This window comes from Canis lupus, chromosome 28 (assembly GCF_011100685.1).
Source record: "Canis lupus familiaris isolate Mischka breed German Shepherd chromosome 28, alternate assembly UU_Cfam_GSD_1.0, whole genome shotgun sequence".
Taxonomy (NCBI): Eukaryota; Metazoa; Chordata; class Mammalia; order Carnivora; family Canidae; genus Canis; species Canis lupus.
Window position 1 is genome coordinate 13239321 of NC_049249.1, and position 25000 is coordinate 13264320.

A 25000-nucleotide genomic window follows, 5' to 3' on the forward strand; every position below is an offset into this window, starting at 1 on the left:
ACAGGAGTTGGCAAACCAGACAAGGAAAATGAGACAAGTACTGAGGAAGGGAGAATGAGTGCCCTGAGGTGTTGCTGGGGTGGGGGTCCCAAGGTACCTTGATCCAGGCAAAGAAGAGGTTCACGGCATTCATGTTGTTGTACTGTGTCTGCCAGAAGGCGAGGAACTCAAAGTCAGCATACATGTTTGGCTGCTGCAGGAGCTTCCCCATCAGCCGATTCACCTCAAGGGTTCTGAATATGTGGAAGCCCACAGCCACAATGGAGAGCTGTCATCAGAGAGATCAGAGGTGTCAAGAAAAGTCAGGATCTCAAGAGAAGTTCAATGATAAGGTCCAAGGGGAGAGCTGGGGTAGGTAAATCAGGTGAGGAAAAAAAAAATCCTTCCATTCTGAGTTGTTGACTATCTCAGGTTCAAATGGAACTGAATAGGATGATTAGCGGAACGTCTTAAATCCCGAGAAGGCTTTGGAAGCAGTGGTAAATATGTAAAGTACCATGGATAATTGGAGCCAAGTAATTTTATTTCTTCCACCACTTCCTAGCCTTGGTTGAGAAGCTAATGTGTCCTATTAATAAGGAAGAACATGAAGATAAAGAGGCAGAATATTTTATTAGAAGAGAAGAGAAAAGGTAGGAGTTTCAAAGGGACAGGTCATAAAGGCAAAAGACGGAAGAGAAACAGAATAGCAAGTACATAAAGAAAAGGCGGTGCCTGGATCGCAGGTCAGAGGGAGACGGCATGTGGGAGACAGTTTCCCAGGGGTGAGCCAGAGGAACATCAGCCTCTGAGTTTGGGAGCTTTAACACAATGATTTGATCAGAAGTCATAAGAAGGGCTCGAGACTCCAAAAGGAAGACCTTGGAGCCCCTATTTAGGTGAATCCCCTTCCTCTTTCTAATATGTCCCAAGTATAGGATATCTGCCTCTCACCATGATAACAACCAGGTCCAGAATATTCCAGATGCTGCTGAGGTAATGAAGCCGGTGGATGTGGAGCTCCAGGATCTCCTCTACCATATAGTAGACGATGAAGATGCAGAAGATGATTTCACAGCCAATGATGAAGAAGTCCCAGTTGCTGACATAGCGGATCAGCTTAACTGTGCGGATTTGCCAGGATGGGATAGCACCTCCTGTGGCTGGAAACTCTACCACCAGTCTATGGGAGGAGAGGGAGATACCTGATGAGACCTAGGCTGGGATAGTTCCTCCCATCCCCTCTCTTCCATACTCCCCTACCATAGGGTACAAGTTTATGTGTCTCAAGCAGAGAAGGGAATCAGGAACCATGGATGGAGGGAAGATAGGGAAACAGAACCCACCTCAGAACACAGAAAAGATTGATGTTGGCATTGTAGACTGAGAAGTCAATGAAAACTACACGAGTGCCCCTATCTAGCCAGAGGCCCTCCTGAAGGTCCTGGAGTGCCTCTGCACTGGCCTGTCGGGATCCCGGAAGGTCCAGATAGTAGCCACCTCCACTGTAGCTTGTCAACCGGCCCCAATGAGAGGAGCCCCCCAGCTCATCCTGTGAATGGTATGTCCACCTGTCACAGAAGAAACCATCTGAGCAGAAAGGGCTGAGCCTATCCAAAAGCTGACTTCCAAGGCAATGGCATCACTTTATAATTGTCTGGGCTTTACAATTTCATATATTTTATATATACATATCACATATAATATATATTTCACGTATATTACCTTGTTTGTTACTATGTGAGAAAGGAGGGTAAACATTATCCACATTTGAAGATGAGGAACCTCAGACTAGGTTAGTGTCTGAACTGAAACTCAAACGTATTTCTCATGATGTTCCTCAAAACTATGGATGACAAACCCATGCCCCACTTTGACCCCAGACTGAGTAGTCTCTACTAGGGAAACACCTGGCTTATATAATTCAGGAAATCCCCTTTCTGCTCTTGTGGTTGGGGACCTAGCTGCTTTGCCCCATGATTCTCAGTTTTGTGCATAAATTTCCTCCCTGGGCCCTTACTTCCCGCTCTTACATGTCCTATCCATCCTTTCCACCCCCCCTTTCTTTCCTAATTCTTCATCCATCTTCAACCCCTTGTTGCTTTCCCTATCCAGTCCAAGGGTCAGACTCTTCCAATTACAACTTGTGTGGCAACATTAGTGTTTCATCCATTCTCCATACCCGTAAGAACATCTGGGCCAGAAAGGATGCTTTCTCTAGCAAGACTGCCTCCAGGGTAGGGCAAATGTGACAGTGATCTGTGTGTGGAAACAAGTCCAGAGGCTATGACTCTGTTTGCTAATATACCTTCTCTGTTCCTAAGTGACCCAAATCAAGATCTCCAAACAGTCACAGATGGGACCCAGAAAGATACTCCCTCCAGGTCCCCCAAGTCTCTTTAAGACTACGTGGAAATGGTTCCCAAACCTCAGGATTGTGTCAAGCTCAGAGAAGCAAGCCCAGCAACATTGGTGGGGGGACTCACTCACGCTGTGCCATTGAGAGGCCCAAAGGGGAGCTGCTCTTCCTTGTCTGGAGAGTAGACATCATAGCAGCTCAAAATGTCCTCACGGAAATCCTCATGCACCACACAGGAGTCATTGCGGACCCTCAGCTGCCGGAGCCTTGGAACCCCCAGCAGCAGGTTTTCATAGTAGATGAAGGAGTGGGAGCCGTGGCCCAGGCTCTGGTTGTTGTACCATTTGGTCCAATACAAACTGTCCAGTAGTGGGCCCTGGGCAAACTAGACCACAAGCTGGGTTAAGCTTGACCCTGCCTCATCCTGACCTTTATTTTTGAGATGACTTTTGCCTTCCTCCTTGACACCCTCCTCCCCCAGCTTATCCCTAGTCCACTTCTGTTGCAGTCCTTGGCTGACCCATGAATCTTGGCCAGCTCTTGACCTGATATGGCCCTACTCTTTATTTAAAATGCTTTTTGAAGTTCAGCCTTACCTTTGATTTCCAATACTAGTCTAACTCCTGGCTTGACTCCTTGATCACCATCCCAGTCTCTCATTTACCTTTACCTAAACTCTAGTTTGACCCATTGATTCTTGCTTGACCCTTTGACTCAGCCTGGTTCCAGAATGATCTGTTCTCTGGATATAGCCTGGTTCACTGTCTGATATTGCTGAGTCCTGGTCTTGTGGCTTGATGCTTCAGGCCATTGAAAAGGACAGGGGAGAGGTAGAGGGGATCTCATACTCACATCCCAGAAGTCCGCCATGCTGCTGATGGCCTGGAAGGAGACTCCAGTGTCTGACGGGGTATGTAAGAAGAGCTCCGACATCACTTTAGTGTAATAATAGGCACTGGAGCTTGTCATTCCGTAGGTCACTAGAAACCAACCCAAGAGACTATGTCTTGCTCACTGTTCTCATATCCATTCTCCAGAGGAGACAGGAAAGCCCATTGCCCTGGAGCCAGAGATGCTACCTAGATGGGATCCCATTAGACCCAACTCCCGAGAGTTGGTTGAGGAGGCTAATAAGGCATTGGGGAAACCAGGGAATGTATTAGGCTACAAGGTCTCCTTTCCTCCTAACTTACCTTAAGACTGAGCTCCATTCAGAAATTGTTTCTTGATACTGTCATTCTGAAAATCCACTTTTCTCTTCCTAAACCAGTTTGACTTCCTAGTTCTTACTCCCCAAATCCAAGATATTTCCACATTCTGCAACAGTTAGTGCTTCCTTTCATTTGTCCTATATTTATGCTGTCGGGAAATTACCTCTGAATTCTAGAGTACTCTGAGGCCCTGGCCAAACACCTTACAATGAAGATGTGGTCTCCTGGACTTTGGAGTCAGTAACTCCACAGCAGTGGGAGTAGGAGGTAGGCATGGCACCTCTGGCCACAAGGCATCCTGATGGGCACAGTTGTCTCCTGAGGGAAGGACTCAGAGCATCCCCAGATCAAAAAAAGGCATGCCCTTTGCCCTGAAGAACTGAATATCTCTTAACCACCCTAACCCATATACCTATTCTGAAGTAGAGCTGTCAAGGGAAACTAAAGTTTTCTAGTTTAAAGACAGAATTTGGAGAATATAAGCCACTTATTTTATAGATTGTCCTCAATTTAGATTTGCCTGATGTTTCCTTGTGTTTAAATTCAGGTTATACATTTGGCAAAGAATACCAAAAAGTGATGGGTGTCCTTCTCAGAGCTTCCTATCAGGAGGCACACATTGTCTAACTGTATCATTACTGGTGATGTTAACTTTCATCCCTTGTTAAGACAGTGTCTTACAGCTTTCTTCAATGTAAAATTATTGTTCTCTTTGTAAATGGTATGTATTTTGTGAGAAAATACTTTGAAATTATGTAAACATCCCATTACTCATCAGTCTTTCACCTACTAGTTTTAATATCCACTAATGGTTTTTGCCTGATTATTACTACTATGGTTGTCAAGTTGTGATTTTCTCATTCCAACATTCCTTCTGCACTTGTTAGTTATCATTCTCTTTAGGAATAACTTCTCCTTCTTCCTCATTTATTTAGTCATTTATGTATATCAGCATGAACTCATGTATTCTTGTTTTTTTCTATAGTTTATAATTTATTAGTATTATGATATTGTTACTTAATTTTTTAGCCAAGTCATGCAAGATAAAGACTAAAGAATTGTTCTTGATTTAAAAAGACTAAAGAAGCATAAAAACTAAATGTAATATGTGCATTTAGTTAGGATTAAATCCTGGACAATAATTTTTCCTTTTACTAGAAAGGCTATTAGTGGAATAATTGATGAAATTGTAATAAGGTCTGTTCATTAGATGATAGTATTGAATCAATGATAATTTCATGACTTTGGTAAGAGAATATCCTTATTTTTAGAGTTACAGATTAAAGTATTTAGGAGCAAAAGGGAATTATATCTGCAATTTATTCTCAAGTTGTGTGTGTGTGTGTGTGTGTGTGAAAAGAGAGAGAAAGAGAGATTGGGAGAGAGAACAATAAAAGAATTGCAAGCATGGTAAAATGTACTTATTTGGGAAATCTGAGTGAAATATATATATATATATATATATATATATATATATATATAAACTCTTTGTGTTATTCTTGCAGCTTTCCGTAAGTCTGTAATTACATCAAAATATTAAAGTTATATCTGTCAGTCTCTTGTGAACAATTCTCTTTAAGAATTTTCCTTTTCAAATTTTGAGCTACATTTGCTCCCACCACCCCTAGAACCTATCCATAGTTTTGTGGGAAAGAGGGACCAGTGAATGGTCCTAGATTAGGTACAAGCAACGTCACACTTTTCCAGGGGAAAATCAGCAAAGAAGGAAGCATTGTGACTTCGTATTTCCCCATTCCACTTAAGTCCAAAAAACAACTTTACTTCTCTCTGATTCTCTGTGATTCACTGTGAATCACTGTGATTCAATCACTTCTCTGTGATTACTTGCCCTTAGTATTTGGAGGACTTATATTCAACTTTTCCAGATCTGGAAAATAGGTTGGAAGTCAAGCTTCTGTCTGCTGAAAGCCCACTACAAACTTAGGATGATCAGTGAGCTGAATTTTTCCTAATGCCATAGGCTGATTAAATTATTTCAGCTTCTGGATGACCACTAGATGGTACCCGTTGCTATATCTTTTTCTCCTCCAAGTCTCCAATTCTAAATTACTCCTCAGAATTAACATTGCTCTGAACTGTCAACCTATTATGGAGGCATAACATCTCTGATTATCATCTGAGATAGTAAAGACTATGTATTTTGAGTGAAGACTATGTATTTCACCTGGTCAAATGCCCACTGACACTCAGAAATTCAGTATTCCTTTTAACCATTTAATTGAAGTACATGCAAACAGAAAAGACTAAGAAACTATTTAAAAACCTTCTAAATTAAGATTTATGCCCTGTATAGTACCTATTCAGTGCCTTCTCTCCACCTGCATACCTTCTCTTCTTGCTAATTCTTATTTCAGCAACTTTTTACTTTGTCTCAGGAGATGAGGGGTGCTTACCTCCCCACCTCCATGAAATTCAATCTACTATTTCTCATACCCCAAATCAATACTTGGTAGAACATATTATCAGTCTACCAACCTGATTATTCTAAAGACACCTTTTATATTAATTAAACAAATGAATATAATTCATTAATCAAAGTCTAACATGTGTGAAACACCATGCTGGGTCACTGGGTCCTATCCTTAAAGATTTCTATTGAGAAAGATGTCCTAGAATGAACTTTTTTTTTAATAGAAATTTTCTTTTTTTTAAATTTTTATTCATTTATGATAGTCACAGAGAGAGAGAGAGAGAAAGGCAGAGACACAGGCAGAGGGAGAAGCAGGCTCCATGCACCGGGAGCCCGATGTGGGACTCGATCCGGGGTCTCCAGGATCACGCCCTGGGCCAAAGGCAGGCGCCAAACCGCTGCGCCACCCAGGGATCCCGAATGAACTTTTTTTTTAAGTACATCTTTAACATTTAAAATTGAATTATACAGAATAGAAGTTTTTAATAGTATGCTGACCTCCCCTGCTCATGTATGCACTCAGAATGAATTTATTATTGTAGAATGAGCATAAGCTTTGGAGCTAGACTGACCTAGGTTCAAATCCTAGCTCTGTCACTTATAGTATGGACTTGGACTCTGATTCCTTATCATTCCTTATCATTAAATTGGGGAATAAAATATCTTTCTTGTAATATTTTGAAGATGATAGATTATGTATTTAGAATGTATTGAACACAGTGGGTGCTTAGCAACTAGAAGTAGTCGCCCCATTATATGCTTCTTCAGGAGACAAGGACTATGTTTCATTCATTTAGCATAGTGCCTGATATTTAATAGTTTCTCAATAAACATTTGTTGGGCTTAACCAAAAGGGGGACAGTACCCCAAAAAGACTAGAATGAAATAAATCAATAATTTTCAAACTAAATAAAGTGTTATGACTCCATATTTGACACATTGCAGCAATGTCATCAAAATAGTCAAGGATAATTCCCATTTAATAGATGTTGGAAATAAGTTGGAATATTCCTTAGTCCAAGGAGAGCAATAAATTCGTAGTCTTGGGCAAGAGAAACAAAGCTAGTCCTTAGGGGCTTAGAGAGCAAGTACAGTTGGCCAGTAACCCTTACACAATGTGATGGCAAAAATGTTGATGGCAAAGCTCAATTTGCCTAATACATCAACCGTCGAGAACATCAGATGAGTATCAGGCTTAGAGGTTACTGCAATCTGAACCCAAAAGCAGGACAGAGGCCCAGGATTAGCTAGATGGAGTGATTATTTCAGCTCCCGTGTCTCTCTTCATCTTAATACAATATGGTGTCTGCAGCATGCATCAGAATTACTTCCAAGGCTTATTAAAACACAGACTGCTAAAAGTCTAGATGGGGCTCAATAATTTTCATTTGCAATACATTCCTATGTAATGTTGATACTACTGGTTCTGAGACAATTCTAGAACCACTGCTTTGACCTGTCGCTATATAATCCCACTTGTCTTTGATAGAGTTGTCACAAAGGCAGGGGTTTTTTCAATGCCTCTTTCCCGGACTCTCATGACTGGGAGTGAGGAAGAAGAAATAACATATTTCCCAAGAAGTTTTCAGAACCGTCCTTCTGAGCTAGGGAGGGATAGGAAAATTTTACAAACTACGGAGACCTCTTAAAACATCCCCTCCTCACTCCAAGGGAAAATCATGAAATCCATTGCCTTGTGGAGCCACTGGTAGTCATGGGAGTGAACCACATCCCTCCAGCATATTGTAGGAGAAAAAGATTGAAAACAACTTGTTGATCTTTCCTGTTGTCTCCTTTCCCCTACTCCACCCCATTAATTTCCTTTCAGGTAAATCATTTGGCTTTCCCATGAAGAACCAGCTTGTCTAAGCAGAATATCCAGTTCAGAGATTTCTGAATCGTGACAAGGACTCAACATATCCATTCTACCATCATCCTTCTCCATGTCAGGAGAAAGAAAGGACCAGAGTAGCCATTTATCACCTCAGAATATCTATTATATGCCCTATGCTAAGTGTTTGACATGCCTATTTCATTTAATCCCACAACAGCAGTATATATTAGGTGCAATTATTATCATCATCCCTATTTTCCAGTCTCAAACAGCTGAAGTAACTTGCCCAAGGAGCCAAGATTGAAATGCAAATCTATCTGCTTCCATAGTAAACTAATTCTGTTCTGCTCCTGGGACTGAGCTATATTCATGAATTAGAAGTTACAGGAAGGAAAATGTAAGCTCCAACAAAGGCAGAATTTCTTAACCACAAGGGCTTTCAAATTATGAAATGGACTATTTCACTAACATCCATATCATCTCTGAGAGTGTCAGCAAGGACTACCCACTCAGGATCACATGGAAGGGGCTCCTGCAAGGGGCATTCCTGGTTTCTTCCTTTAAGATCCAGTGAAGGAATAGAAGTGCTCCATTTCAAAAAGCAACACTAGACCAGGAATGGGTGGGAACTAGAAGGAATCAGAATTTGAGTGAGTACATGGAATGTCCATATGCCAGTACATAACTACTTTTTAATGTAGTGAAGGCCTCATTGCAGGAAGTTTTCAGACAGTAGACAATGACTGCATGAGAATGCTATGAAGAAGATTCAGAGACCAGGTGTTGGTCTCATCATCCAGCACAGAGTATCTGATTTTTTTTTTCTCCTGGACAGAAATTAAGTTGTTTTGTCTACACTATATCATGCCTTTTAACCTTGGCCTCAGATTGAATATTCACAGTTGCTGAATAATAACAATAACTGACATCACTGACACATATTATATACCAGGTTTTGCACACATTGTCCCCCTAAGCCCATAAAAACTTCATAAAGGGGATCCCTGGGTGGCTCAGAGGTTTAGCGCCTGCCTTTGGCCCAAGGCGTGATCCTGGAGACCCAGGATCGAGTCCCACGTCGGGCTCCCGGCATGGAGCCTGCTTCTCCCTCTGCCTGTGTCTCTGCCTCTATGTCTATCATAAATAAATAAATACATCTTTAAAAAAAAAACTTCAAAAAGTAGGAATTACCATCTACATTTTACGGTACTAAATAACTTGTCCAAAGATCATATAGCAAGTAAGTAGAACTCAGATTCAAACTCATGTCTGCCTTACTCCAAAGACAATGAATTTAGCCACCATACATTACACTACCATATCCTCTAGACTCAAACTTTTCTGATTAGGGACTCTGATTCTTCTTCCAAAAATCAAGCCAAACATTTAGTATTACATGTTTATAAGGGCACCCTTATAAGAAAACTCAAAGTTTAATATCTGAGTTAGGAGATGAATTGCAAAAAGCATTTGGTGGGATCCCTGGGTGGCGCAGCGGTTTGGCGCCTGCCTTTGGCCCAGGGTGCGATCCTGGAGACCTGGGATCAAATCCCATGTCGGGCTCCCGGTGCATGGAGCCTGCTTCTCCCTCTGCCTGTGTCTCTGCCTCTCTCTCTCTCTCTCTCTCTCTCTCTCTGTGACTATCATTAAAAAAAAAAAAAAAGAAAAGCATTTGGTAAACTCAAAACACTACCATCTTAAAAGAAGCTCCAAATTCCTTCATTCTGGTATAAACAAATAATTGTATATAAATCTGGATCAAAAGTCATATTCTGACATAGGTGATTCCCCGGGGGAAGAAAAACTCACATGCACAAAAATGTTACCTGAGTTGTTCATAGTATTAAAAGATTGTAAACAACCTAAATGTCCTACAAAGAGGCAATATTGAAGTAAACTATGATATCATTGAGCCACTTAATGGTAATAGCTGAAATGGTAATAAATATAGAATGCAAAATTTTTTCTGTGTTATTGTAACAATTAAATATTTTACAGAAATGCTAGGTATGTAAAACCTTGAAGAAAAAATGGACTTTTTAATGAATGAGTAGTATAACAGGTGGATTTTATTTCTCTTCATGCCCATGGCATTCAAGTAATGCTATAATAATGATACAATGTAAAAATAGTACAATTATTTTTAAAAATCTTTTCACCTATTTGATTCCAAGTTACATGTTGAAATTTCCAGGTTCTGTGTGCTATGTTAGATTTCACAGTGGTTTCCTTAAGATCCTCTCTTGGTTAGGGCAGCCCCGGTGGCGCAGTTGTTTAGCGCCGTCTGCAGCCTGGTGTGTGATCCTGGAGACCTGGGATTGAGTCCCACATGGGGCTTCCTGCATGGGGCCTGCTTCTCCCTCTGCCTGTGTCTCTGCCTCCCTCCGTCTCTCTCTGAATGAATAAATGGATAAATCTTTAAAAAAAAAAAAAAAGAAAAAAAAAAAGATCCTCTCTTGGTTAATGGCATGATTTTATTTGAGATATCACACCTCTGTGGATCATCCCACATATGTTGCTAGCAGCTGGATTCAACCCTCTAGCTCTAGGATTTGGATGGGAAGCTTAAGCCAAAATGCCCTTCCCATGGCACCATTACAGATTCAGGGATTGAGCATTTCAGATTAAGGGGTCGTGAAGATGGGGCACTTGAGTGGCTCAGTGGTTGAGCATCTGCCTTTGGCTCAGGTCATGATCCTAGGGTCCTGGGATCAAGTCCTGCATCAGGTTCCCTGCAGGGAGCCTGCTTCTCTCTCTGCCTATATCTCTGCCTCTCTCTGTGTGTCTCTCATGAATAAATAAATATTTTTTTAAAAGGGGGGAGGTCATGAAGAGAGAGTTCTGGAACCTTTTAGGACCTTCTCTCTCATAGTAGATATGAATGAGAAAGCCCCAGAGTATTCAACCCCAAGATGACACTGATCACACACCTGGAAGAACTGAACAAAAGAAACAGGTGGGGCTTTGAAGATGTCAGAAAGTCATTAGATTGATCATCCCTGAGCCCTGCTCTCCTTTGGACTTTCATTATGTACACAATAAATCCCATATGGTTTAAGCCAGTTTTTACTGCATTTTACTTCATTGTAATATAATCCTTACTTATATGAAAACCATGACATTTTTTCTTTAAATTGCATTATTTCCTGAGGAAAATGGAACTAGAACAGTAGCTTCTGCTACTGTTCAAACACCTCTGGAGGGCAGTCAATGACTTTAGCATATTTGTGCCAAAGTCTACATTAATTAAAATACGTTATTACTCTATATTAAAGGGGGCTGCTGACCAAACCAACTGATGATGATATTCTAGGAACACACCTACCATCAATTCCTCAAGGCTCTCCAAGCTTTATTTCTGAGTAAATCCAGGCCTCTAGGATACAATAAAAATTTACATATTTACCTGTATGTGTTTATAAGCACTTATATGTGTATATATATATATACACACACATACATATATATGTACAGTATACATATATATCCCTACTCCTAAAAATTCTTTAAGAACAGGGTTTAATATGTTTTTTAAAGAGGCAGATATAAAATACAGTCAAAAGAAATGTAGCCTCAGTTTGGATACTGTTTTTATCCATTATGATATTCCATGACTCATATAAAAATCCAACAAAGCCAACACTTCCCAGAATAGGGTCTCCTTCTTTTTTCTTTTTTAAAGATTTTATTTACTCACTCACTAGAGACTCACAGAGAGAGAGAGGCAGAGACACAGGCAGAAGGAGAAGCAGGCTCCATGCAGGGACCCCGATGTGGGGCTCCATCCTGGGACTCTAGGATCATGCCCTGAGCCAAAGGCAGACGCTCAACCACTGAGCCAGCCAGACGTCCTGCTAGGGTCTCCTTCTTAACCTTTGTGCTTTTTCTTACTCACCAGTAAGAACTGTGTAACCTATTTATGTTCTTTACTTGCTCTGGCTGCCAGGAACCTCAGGCTTGGTTCTTATTTGATGTACTTTTGTTTATCGTAGGTTTTCTGGTATAAGCTATCTTCCTCCCCATCTTTTCCCATCTTTTTTTTGCTAAGTCTTTTTATTATAGTTCTAATGAGCTGTATTTTTTTTAATTAGCTATATTTTTTGTATCTGTGCTTTTCAATGTAAGCTGGCTCAGGTCCCTTTTAGACACAGGTGGGGCATAACTATATTATTATTAAAGAACTATGACTGTAATAATTATTATTAATCATCATAATCATGAGCTTGGATAATAACCTGATTTTATCCATTCTAATGTTTATTGTAGGGATTGAATATTCTGTCCTCTCCTTTGAACTGTTGGAAGATCTTCCTAGCTCAGAGCAAGAACAAGAAGTTGGCAGTTACTTTGTGCACCTACTTTCCCAGATGATTGCCATATAGGCTGCCATATACTACTGAGCTCCTTTCTTGTTCTTAATTACCATGTGATGGGACTTAGCTGTCATTTTCTAACAGCCTCTCCTTGGGCAGGAGAGTGTCAACTAATTGACAAAGAATCTTGAAGAGCTAAGGTGCTTCTGCCAGCAAGTGTATAATTACAATTGTTTTATATGTCTATACTACTCCTCTGTTGGAAACTCTATGCCTTCAAGTTTTTGAAACTCAAAAGACAACTACTCCTTCCTAAGCTGGATAGCTGTGAGGAAAAGTATGGAAGATGCTTCTCTAAAAATCTGGAGGACTCTTCCCTCTACCCCCAAACCCAGCCCTGACAGTCATTGTGAGGGTAAAACTTCCACTGTTCCATCAATTTTCCAATTGTTGAGGAGTTGGAAGTTCCTTGAGCTTTACCAATTTATAAATTTACCCTGTGGCTACTCTGATGGCCTCTTCTTGAGCCCCTCTTCTCACCTGGATTGCCGAAACAGGTATTTCATCAATCTCTATGTGGTTCTTAGTGCACTGGTTCCAGTTTAGCTTTGGTCCTATAATTTGGGAGGGGGGAAGTTTTATGGTTACTCTTCAGGGTGACTCTTCTTTCTTGTGAAATAAAATACAAGGCCTTGAAACTGCCACTTCTTATGCCTCCCCAACAGCCTCTGATAATAGTTTTACAATAACTTAGCAAAACACTTTAATACCCTCTCCTGGTGGAAAAGAATCAGATATCTCATCAGCCTCATTGATGATTTTGTATCAGGGAGGTAGTGAGTGCCTTGGTTTCTCTGGGTTCCATTAATTGTTGCCATTCCCATGTCAAACTTTGGACAAGAGTTCTTCTCACCCTACTTGTCATAGACTACTAGTCATTTCCCAATACTTTTCCTTCCCTTCTTACATGATCATGTGATGTTACCTAGAGGCATACGGCTTCCCAACTAAATACCACATTACCCAGCCTCCCTTGCAGCTAGTTATGGTGACTATTTACAAGTCCTGGCCAATAGAATGTGAGTAGAATGGTAGGCTTCCACTTACAACTTTCAGTTAATATCATTAAAAGGAAGAAATGTACTTTCCTTTCCTACTTTCCTTCTTCCACATAGCTGTAATATTGACATAAGAGCAGAAGCTGGACTATGAGGTAGAAGCAGCTGGGTGCACATGATTGTGGAGGCTGTGTTAGTCCAGAGCTTCAGCACACTCAGCACAGAGCCTGACCTGGGGCTCGATTCCACGACACTGAGATCAGGACCTGAGCTGAAATCACAAGTCAGGTGCTTAACTAACTGAGCCACCCAGGCACCTCTAGTCCAGGATTTCTTATACAACTCAGATTGTTATGTGAGAGCAAAATAAACTTCTATTTTATTTAAGCACTGATACTATGGCTAAATCAATATCCCAACTGAAGCATTTAATAAGATTACATCCATGTCAGATGGGTACTTTGGAAAAGCAATTTTTCTAGGAAAATTAGGGAAAAGGGGTTGAAGTCAACAAACTGACAACACAAAATTCCTATGTTAAGTCAAATCTAATCACAAATCTCCTGGTTAAAAACATTTACTGAGTATATAAAATTCTTTCTCCTTTGCTTAGTAGGAAGTTAAGAAATCCTCGTTAAGATTTCCTCGTTAAGAAATCCTCTTATTGTTGCTGTTCTCCTTGAGCAATTTCTTCTTCCACCCACACATTCTAATTAATGCTATTAGGTCATTTAAAATTGGATTCCAAATGCCTCATGTTTCTTAAGATGGAAAGTGGGCAGAAGAAAATTGCAACTTAGAAATGAGAGAAGGGTTAAATCCTCAGAGTATTCACTAGTGGATTATAAAGCCAGTGTATTTTACTAAAATTCAAATGTATGTACATGTTCCCAGAAAATGGATAAAATTATATACACCAAACTATTAATAGTGTTTAGTAATAGTAGCCTTTAACATTTTCCATATTAATTGACTTTTTTAAACCAGAACTATGTATTAAACTTTTAATATTCTCAAGGTTTGGGAGGGCAAGGGGTAGAATTCTTTTGTGATGAAATGAGGAGAAACACTGTTTTATATTTTCCTTTCATACTTGCCCTTCTAGACTGTGGCAAAGCTCTTGCATATTCATAGCCTGAGGCCTTAGTTGGCTCTAGCTCCTACCCCTGCCTTCTCCAGGCTGAGAGCCAATAATGTTAAAACAAAATAAAACAAAAAACACAAGCAAATGGCAATGACTTTGGGTCTCCTCAGACTTGAATGGTTGCCTGTTTCTGAGACCCATAAGAGTTCCCAGGTCTCTCTGAACATTTTGTCCTCTGACATCCTGCCATTATCCTGGAGCACCCTCCACCATAGCATTTGTAGCTCTGAGTGTCACTATTGATTTACATGTTGACTTTCTTTGCTCCTTGAAGGTAGAAGGTGTGTCTCCGTATTTCTTGTATTTCAAAGCCTTTAACAGTTGGGAGGATCTGCCACAAAATAGGACTTCGCAAAACTTTGAATGAACGAATTTGTGAATAGTCAGGATCTTGTCCTTAGTTTGAACCTTTTGCTAATAAGCTCTCACCATTTCATTTGTTGAGCACTCCATACTGTGAAATAATGTGATTTGACCAGCTCAAACTCATTCTACAAGCCAGTGGTTGTCAGAACCCCTTTGTAACTCTTAAACATTACTAAGAACTCCAAAAACTTTTTATTTGGGTTATATCTAACAAGAATTATCTTATAGAAATTAAAATTGGGGAAAAATTTAAATATTTATAATAATGATTCATTTTAAAATAATGATAACAGGGATCCCTGGGTGGCGCAGCGGTTTGGCGCCTGCCTTTGGCCCAGGGCGCGATCCTGGAGACCCGGAATCGAATCCCACGTCGGGCTCCCGGTGCATGGAGCCTGCTTCTTCCTCTGCCTGTGTCTCTGCCTCTCTCTCTCTCTCTCTCTGTGACTATCATAAATAAATAAATAAATTTTTAAAAATTTAAAAAAATAAAATAAAAAATAAAATAATGATAACAAACCCAATATACATAAACAACATAATTTTATGAAAAAGCAACTATTTTATTACACAAAACAAAAATATTTCATGAGAAAAATGGGACAATTTAACATTTTTGCCAGCCTGTTTAATGTCTGCCTTTAAAGAAGATTTCTAGATTCTCATATGTGCTTCAGAATTCAGTCTGCTGCTATATGTTGTTTTGGTTGAAGTCTATAAAGAAAATATGACCTCCCACAGATATGTACTTTGGTAAAGGAAGACCTCACAAACCTCCTGAAAGGGCCTTGGGAAGCCCCAGAGGTCCTTGGAGCACAACTTTGAGAATATTGGCCTTTGCCTCATATCTATGATTAGAACCTCCACACAGGCCTAATGATGTGTCTCAACTTAAAATCCTAGATTTACTGCTGCCACCATGTAATAGCATAAAGAGATTATTATCAATATGATTATAATTCCTGACATGTGTCCCATGTTTCATAGTTTTCAAAGTGTTTTCCCATGTAATGTCTCCCTGTAGCTTGTCAGACATGGTCTGACATTGCCCATGAGCAGTTTCCCTAATGTTAAATGCCATAGTTCAATTAAGTAAATTTCAAAGATCTAATTGGCATTATTAGCTAATCCATGATTCGGGCAGCATCCCATCTATCAAGTAGAGGAGAGCTCCAAAGGGCTACAGAAAAGGAAAGATTTTTAAAGGCACAGAGAGAGTGGAAAAAGGAAATTATTATCAAAGAAGCCATTGTTTTAGCCCTTCTCTGGGGGAACTGAAGGAGTCTATCAGTGAATTTCCTAGTGCTGGCCAGGAAATTCCCATGCTGACTGGTTAAAAGTTACATTTTTTGGGTATTAAAACTGCAGTTAGGTTAGTATTAAGTCTTGATTTACTGATATGGGGCCTTAACCTAAGTGACACCATTTAGGGCCTGTGGTTTTCTTGTTGACACTATGAATTATGAAATTGAAATTTATAATGATCTGCTCAGGGTCATTCAGCTGGTCAGATGCAGAGTCAATACTCAGACTCATGCTTTATGAATGTGAGCTACATGTTCTTTCTCTGGCTACTTACATCAGATATAGAATATCTAGATTTTGTCAGCTACTGTTGCCTGCTCTCCTGTACTTGATCAAAGTATAGTTAAGGGGAAAAAGCCTTTCCTTGACCAAGAAGTGGTATTTAAATGTACTACAGTATTCCTAGAGACCAATGGCAGCCTCATGGGAGAAAACTATAGGACAGGTGGTCACCTAGTAATGGACAACAGGATATGTCCAGGGTCACCAATCTTGTAACAGTGACCCAGGCACTCAGAATTCTGGGGCACCAAGGAATTCTGCTACAGCAAATACAGGACAAAGCCTGATGGTGGGACCTAAATCCTTATTAATTAGATTGAGCTAACTCAGATGACTTCGCCTTAGTACTAGAGGGACTTTGTAATTCTCTGTGTCTAGATGGGCCATGGGTAACTGAACATGCTAGGAAAAGCATGAAATCATGATCCCATAGCCAGTCTTAATCCCTGGCAACTACTTCTAGAAGGCCTAGTCTTTCTGATCCTCAGCAAGCATTATCCTGATGCTTTCTCAGGCTTTTCTCAGATCTCAGGCTTCCAGTGGGTTAAACTTTACATTTTAATATTTTCCTAATTTATACCTTGATGTGGAATGACAACTGATATATATTGAAAGCCCACTATGTGCCAGGCACTGTACTATTTTTAGTTACCTGTTTTCTACCAATCTCACAAAGGCAGTCATTATCATCATTCAATATATAAGGAAATCAGGGCTTCCAGAGATTTAAATATCTTGACCTACCTTTCCAAAGGCAATGGCTAATAACTGGTTGCATTTGAACCATGTCACCTTATTCCAGGTCCCATACTCTCCATCACCATTGTACCTTCACTAATGTCATGGTTCTATATGACCAATTTCCTTCTCCCATCATTACAGTCACGGAGGGTATAGGAGCTCACACACAGACATTTCCTGAACCTCCAACATATTTCTATTACTTTCCTTGTCAATTCTAGGAATGCTCAGTCAAGAAAGAACATCTTCTGTGAAGATTCCTCAAAAAATTAAAAATAGAATTACCATATGATCCAGCAATTACACTCCTGGGTATTTATCTGAAGAAAATGATATCACTATCTCAAAAAAGATATCTCCACCCCTATGCTCATTGCAACATTATTTACAATAGCCAAGACATGGAAACAACTGAAGTGTCCATTGACAGATGAATGAGTAAAGAAAATGTACCTATGTATGATGGGATATATTCAATCCACCAAAAAAAGAAATGTTGCTATTTGCAACAATAGGGATGGACATTAATGACATTACACTAAGTGAAATAAGTCAGACAAAGACAAATACTATGTCACTTATATACAGAATCTAAAAAAGTAAACCCCACCAAACTCATAGATACAGAGAACAGATTGGTGGTTGCCAGATACAGGGGCATGAGGGGGTTGTGAAATTGGTGAATGTGGTCAAGGTACAAAATTCCAATTTTAAAATAAGTAAGTCCAGCATGGTGATGTAGTGTACAGCATGGTGACTACAGTTAACAATACTGTATTGTATATTTGAAAGTTGCTAAATCTTAAAGTCTCATCACAAGAAAAAAAAAGTAACTGTGTAGTGATGAATGTTAACTACTTGTAGTGATCATTTTCCAATATATACATATATAAAATCATTATGTTTTACATCTAAAATGAATACAGTATTGTATGTCAATTATGTCTCAATAAAGAAAAAAAGAAAGACATCCTTTTCCTAACCTCCAAACTTACTTCAACCTCTCCTATTAATATAAGATTCCAGCAATCTAGGGCAGAACCTTGAGATCCACTCAAAAAAGGCAGAGTAAATAGAGGGAGGCATTTCCTTACAACCAGTGACAAATAAAGAGCAACCAGTTGACAATAGTTGGTGTGTAGACACAAGTCACCAAGGGCTGAGGGTCTCTGCCCTCCTCCTAACTGCATGGTGACCAGAGCCCCCTCCTCCTCAACTGCATGGTGACCATAGCCAGCCTTCTCCTGTCTCAAAACCACTCCTAAACAGGGCCAGTCCCAGGTGCACCTTTGAGATAACAATACTGTCTCCTAAAACAAATAGTCATTGTTTCTACACAAAGACCTTCAATGTTTCCTCCACCAACAAAAGGCTACAGCCATCCTGCCAAGAAGACAAAGGGCTAGAAGCCCTTTCATAAATATCATGATGGTGGGAGGAGATGAGTGGAGGCAGGAAGATCATTCTCCAGTGCTTTCTATGTGGAGGAATAGGACCAACTCCATCCATCAGGGACTGCTCTGAATTACTGATCATTTCTGAACTATTCATAATGACAAAAATAACGGCTTCATAATCTGTGAAATGAAAATAATATCTATCCCTTACAGGATTGCCGTCAGGATCAAATGAGATAATAGGCATAAAAGCTCTCTGTAAGATTTAAAAGGCTGCTCAACTGATATGGTTATTGTGGGAAGATGAATGGTTCACCTACATTGCCTGCATGAAAAAGATAGCTCTATTTTAGCTGATGAAACTCCAAATAGCTCTGGTATCTAGCACTACCCAGGCCCTAGAATAAAGCATAAGGGAGAAGAAATGTGGTCAGTATGGCTGACCACTATAGTTTATGAGGGCCTGTCCCAGGCCAAAGTTAGGCTATTTTTCCTAGCCCCAGGAACCCAAATCCTGGAAATGAGCCTCCTGGTGGTTTGTCCTTCACATAGGGTTTAATGCTCTAAACCTCACCTCCCATCCCCCCTCTTGTCTCTCTTAAAACATACCTTCCTTAAGCAATTTACACAATTTACACACACACACACACACACATATATATACATATATATATAAAATAAATTAAAGCATAAGAGAACTGTCCATCCTCACTAGTGACCAAAGATGAAAGCAAATTATACCATTTCATGTCTACTTAATAATAAAAATTATAAATGAGAATATCCAATGTTTGTGAGACTGTGACAAAATTGGTATGATCTCAGAGTACTAGTGGCGTAAAAAATTTGTATGATCCCCTACAAAGGCAAAATGACAACGCATAAGCAAGTACTAAGAATCTCCCTCCCTGGAAATTCCCAAGGAAATACCTCAAAAGAAATGGCAAAAAGTACCAAGTATAGATATATTTACCTATGGTTGACAAATAGTGAAATAACAAGAGAAATGTTTCAATTGTGATGTAACTGTAGTCATTAAATAAAATATAAAAGCTGGGATCCCTGGGTGGCGCAGAGGTTTGGCGCCTGCCTTTGGCCCAGGGCACGATCCTGGAGATCCGGGATCGAATCCCACGTCAGGCTCCCGGTACATGGAGCCTGCTTCTCCCTCCGCCTGTGTCTCTGCCTCTCTCTCTCTCTCTCTCTCTCTGTGACTATCATAAATAAATAAAAATGTAAAAAAAAAATTAAAAAAAAAAGCTACTTACAAACATGAGGAAATATTTAAGATATAATTGTAAGTGAAAGGGAACCATATGCAGGGTGCCTCGGTGGCTCAAGTGACATGGTTGTCTTAGTCTCAGGTCATGATCCGGGGGTCCTTGAATTGAGACCCACCTCAGGCTCCCTGCTCAGCACGGAGTCTTCTCCCCCCACACCCACCTATGCTCTTCTCTCTCACTCACTCTCTCTCTCTCAAATAAATAAATAAAATCTTAACAAAGGGAAGTAGGTAAAATATGTAAATATATGGATAAGGGCTGATAAATCACAATATGTTTGGTAAATTATAGGTGAATTATATTTCAAAATGTCCTTTAATGTTTTTGTTGTTTTTTTTTCAAAGATTTTATTTATTCATAAGAGACACAGAGAGAGAGAGGAGAGAGACAGAGACATAGGCAGAGGGAGAAGCAGGCTCCCTGCAAGGGGCCCGATGTGGGACTCGATCCTGGAATTCAGGAGGCAAAGGCAGATGCTCAACCGCTGAGCCACCCAGGCGTCCCATCCTTTTATGCTTTTATATCATTTAAAAAATACAGTAATAAGAAGAAAAAAGTAATAAGCTGGTAGAATTATCTCAAAATTGTGCTTTTATTAAGGTAGGACAGGTAGTTATCCTTGCTAAGACGTTGATAGGTATTGATAAATTAATGTGCAACACACTTCCATGTAGGGAGGCTATAGTAGATTCTGGTTAAAAAGCTCAAAAATTGAGTCACTGAATTCCTACTTCTGCCACTTACTTGCAGTGTGGTCTTGGGCAAGCCGTTTGACATATCTAAACCTTTCCTGATTTATAAAATGGAAGTGATAACAGAACTGATATCCTAGAATCATTGTGAGTAGTTAATAAGATAATGTAGATAGTGTAGAGCTTTTATTCAATAAAAGGTTAGCATGTGTGCTGGTAATAACAATGATGATGGTGGTGGCTATAGTGATTAACTAAGGTCTTCCAGAGAAAATGCCTTAACTTAAATGATGCAGTTCAAATGATATTATCCCTATATGTGAAGCTAACTACAAATCAAATAGACCTTGCTTTTTAGAGCAGTTTTAAGTTGAAAGCAAAATTGAATGGAAGGTATAGAGATTTCCCATATCCCCTTACCTCCATGTATGGACAGGCTTCCCCATTATCAAAATGCCCCACCAGACTGGCCCATTTACTGCAATCGATGTCAACCTATATTGACACATTATTATTCAAAGTCCATACCTTTCTTTACGTGTTGTATATTATATGGGTTTGGACAAATGCATAATGACATGTATTTACCATAATATTTCACTGCCTTAAAACTTCTCTGCACACCACCTATTCATCTCCCTCTCCTCCCAGATCCCTGACCCTTTTACTGTCTCCATAGTTTTACCTTTCTCAAAATGTAATACAGTAGGAATCCTACAATATGTAGCCCTTTCAGATTTGCTTTTTTCTTGAAAGGTATTTTTTATAATCAGTCTAGAGTACTAAGTAAGTATTTTGAAATTCCACTAGGCAATACAAAGATCATTACTCTCAATGATTGTGTTAGATTATTTATACATGTTATCTCCATAAGTATTGTTATCCTTGTTCTACCAACAAAGAAGTGCCCAAAGTCACAAAACCAGTATGTGGCAGAGCTGGTATTTGAATCCAGTTTGTCTGACTCCAATGTTTATATCTTTCCATTATGTCACAGTGTTTATCCTAATACCAAATATGGGTCCTAGAGCATCTGCACCCAGTCATAGGAACTTCAGGGAAAAAGCACACTGATAAAGATTCATATCCAACTACATGTACTGAATCTCTTAGAAGATAGTATCCTGATAGAACAACACGATAGCCACCCTGTTTAGTGTCAGATTTTATGATTAAGAGTTGCATCCCTATCATTAGGCAGGAGAACTTAGCATAGAGACTAGCAAAATTATAAGGATCTAGTTCAATGTTTCTTAACCTTTTTTGGCATTATCCCTCAACTCAGCGGCCTCTCTAGATGTTTTCTTCCTCACCCCAATTAAATTTTAATAGCACACAAACACTACATTTGTTTATGTACTGTGGCTTTTTGAGGGCCAAAAACTTTTGCAATATCCAAGTTGTCTTTCCTTTCCTTTTTCTTTTCCCTCCAAGAAACTACTACCCCCTAGGGGGTATATCAGCCCCACTGAGAATATATAGTCTAGTTGCAGATGGTCAGAACTCAGGGAGACTGACCGCTGAAATACCAGGGAGGTGAGGTCAGGACCTTGGAGAGTGCCAAAGTAGCCCTATTGAGACCATGTCCAAGGCTCACTATAGCTTCTAGATTTGCCTGAAAGAAGAGGCTGGGGAAGGATGGGGGCTTGGAAACTAGGAACAGTACTCTTTTACTACATATAGGAAGTATCAAAATGTAGAGCTCTAGTGCTTAACCGGTATGCTATACTGACACTAAATTGACTTCAGTGTCCCTGATAAGGTTGTTGTGAGGATTAAATAAAATATCACATTAATATGCTTATCTTAGGACTATCATCTTTCTACTCAGCTTTCCCAGAGATATTCTCTGATGCAACATCCAGGCATTGATCCTCTTCCCAGAATGAGAAGAACTCAGAATGTACCATGTTACTCCTATGCTTATAACTCTTCAGTGGTTCCCCTCAAAGCCTCAGGATAACATCCAAATCCTTTATCATACCTTATAAGGCCTTTTGTGACATATCCCTGCTCATATAGCCAGTCCTGCCATTTTTTACCACTTTGTTCTGCAAACTCTCTGCTCCAGACACACTGACGCAATCTCACTAAACTATGATCTCTGTCACCTCCAGGGCTTGGCACATTCTCTTCTCCCCTCCCAGGAAGTTTGCTTCTTTTCACCAGGAAGGAGCTAAATCCTCCTTATCTTTCAGCTTTTGTTCAGATATCATTTCCTTGGCATGTCCTCATAGATACTCCAAATCTGAATACAACTGAATTGCATCACAGAATTCTATGGGGTCATATGCCCATGGAGTATTTCGTCTAGTACTAGGCATCATATAGGGAGGGCATCAGGTCTGGAGACCAGGATGGTGACCATTATTGAATACTTTTTACTATACGCCAATTTATTTACTAGTACTAGTTACTATCCACTGGGGTAATGACTTCATGGATATTATCTCATGTGAACTTAATGTAATCCTATTGGGTTGGATAGGTATAGATTAGGAAACTGAAACCTTTCCAGTTTGTATCTATAGCTAGAACTTCAAGTAAGCACCCTTCAATGCCTGTGGCATGGTGGTCTCTCACATGGGAGAATCTTGGGTGCATTGACCACAACTACACCACTTGCATCTTTAGTCCTTTTATTGGGAATCCAAGCTCTAAGGCCTGCTGAACCTTTTTCCTGCTGCCTTTAAAGAAATGGGGATCAGACATAGCATAATAACTACATGAAACCCACCAAATTATTTGTCATTCCAAATAGAAAGGAATCATTTCCACTTTTAACAGAAGGGTAAAAACTTCCACTTGCCAAAAGAACATGGGGGCTGCTAAGTTAGTGTCACGAATGTGAACTTAAAAACTGTATTTCCCTTGTAACTCTGACAAAATAAGGTTAAAAGCTTTCTAACAATCTGTCTTCTTCTCCTGAACCCCGTGACAAGTTCTTTTTCATCAAAATATCTTAAGCTGAAAAGGTAATCAGGACACAGCCTGCTTACATAGATAGATGTTGTCTCTACAGGCATTGCTGCAGAAGTGTGTACACAGATGTACACATAGATGGCTCTTGCAGCCAGATGTACACAGAGATAGATGTTACTCACAAAGACAGATGTCCACCAGGAACACGATGTATACTAAAAGCTCCCGCAGGGTGGTCTTGACATAAAGCTCCCGGTTCTCAGCTGTGTTCTCAGTCAGAGTTGTTCCCCAAAGTCCTAAGGAACATTGGAGAGATGCCTGGGATTCCCCAGCAGCAGGGTTCCTCCCAGTTGCCCAACCCATCAGTCCCTGGACTTCACTCCCATTTCTACCCAGGTCCTCTGCTCACCCATAGCCTTATATCTTGGCAGGATCTGGCTACTCTAACACATTCAAGCCTGACCTCCTTCATCAAACACCCTGAGGTAGACAGTGGAAAAGACATTGGGTAGCAGAGAATGAAGACATGGGAAGGAGCTCCTTTCTTCAGGTGGGGCAGTTTAGGGTATCATCACAAACATCCTCCCTCAAGCTAACTCTTTCATACCTTCCTGGGCTCCCAGAGATAACTGTACCAGGCTCTCCCTCTGAGAGACCACTAGACTGGCCCTTGTGTTCTGGGGACTTCAGCTCTAACAGACAATTCTTAAAGTCCAAAGAGACTGAGATCCCACCTCTTCTTCAGGTTGTATCTCCCTTCCAACCCAAAAGCATTTGGGACCCCTCTCCTAACTCCAGTATCCCAGGAGAACCCTCCTCCCACAAGGTACCTCTGATGCCACGACAGATCTGGAAGCAGCAGCTGGACACCAGAGTCCTATATGCCTTCTCCTGGGGTCCATCTTCAGGCTTTTGGATTTGGGGTTGTGGAGGCATTGCACTGGAGATGGTACAGATCTTCAGTGTCCCACGTGGGGAGGGGGGACCACTGTAGGCAGGGTTGTCCCAGGCTCCACTCCCCATCTTTTGGAGCTCTTGCCCTTCCTGGACTTTCCACAGCATTCATGGGGAATGAGGTAGGGGGCTGGCACCTCAGGTACCCACTGTCACCTGAAGAAAGAGGGAGGGAAGACCTAGCCCAGTCTAGACAGCAGAAGGCAAAGGAGCAGTGTGAGAGCAGCTGGTCTCAGGAAGCCTCCGCTTCCTGCCTTTTGTAGAGGGAATCTGAACCAGCTGTGGGGAGGGAGTAGACAGGAGGGGGTGGGGAATGGCCATCAGTCCTGTCAGGGGCTTTCTCTCTTCCTTTAGCTTCAAGAAAGGGGGTGGGAGGGGGCTGGAAGGCAGGGGTTTGGCAGGAGAGAGAGAAGACTGGGAGGGAGATGTGGAGACTAGGGTGGAAGGAGGGAGGGGTGAGAGAGGCCAGTGCTAGGGGGAGAGGAGGGCTGCCTACAGAAGGGGCCTGGTGGAGGAGTGGTCCCAGGCAGACAGAAGAGGAGATGAAAAAGCAAGGGGAGGAGCTGGCAGGAGAGGATGGCTGGCAGACTCCATTGCAGGTCTGGGCTAATTTCCACTAAGAGCTCCTGAAAGGGCCGCCATGGATTAGGCTGTGGACCAAGGCCAGGGACCGGAGACTGGAAAATACTGCCTCTTCAAGGCTCATTCAATGGTGTCTCAGGCTCCTTA

At 40.7% G+C, this 25000-nt stretch overlaps 1 protein-coding gene across 2 annotated transcripts in view; it reads right to left on the reverse strand.

Moving 5' to 3' along the window:
• Window positions 1-24475, reverse strand: part of PKD2L1 (polycystin 2 like 1, transient receptor potential cation channel) — a 30288-nt gene extending 5813 nt beyond the window's left edge. For both annotated transcript variants that reach the window (XM_038578525.1, XM_038578526.1), the window contains exons 1-7: window positions 24148-24475; window positions 23500-23613; window positions 3191-3318; window positions 2470-2723; window positions 1326-1550; window positions 934-1162; window positions 98-268 (exon numbers count right to left, since the gene is read on the reverse strand). In XM_038578525.1, the coding sequence (XP_038434453.1) occupies window positions 98-268; window positions 934-1162; window positions 1326-1550; window positions 2470-2723; window positions 3191-3318; window positions 23500-23613; window positions 24148-24379 (1353 nt within the window). In that variant the 5' untranslated portion in view covers window positions 24380-24475. The remainder of the gene's footprint in view (window positions 1-97; window positions 269-933; window positions 1163-1325; window positions 1551-2469; window positions 2724-3190; window positions 3319-23499; window positions 23614-24147) is intronic.
• Window positions 24476-25000: the final 525 nt, after the last annotated feature.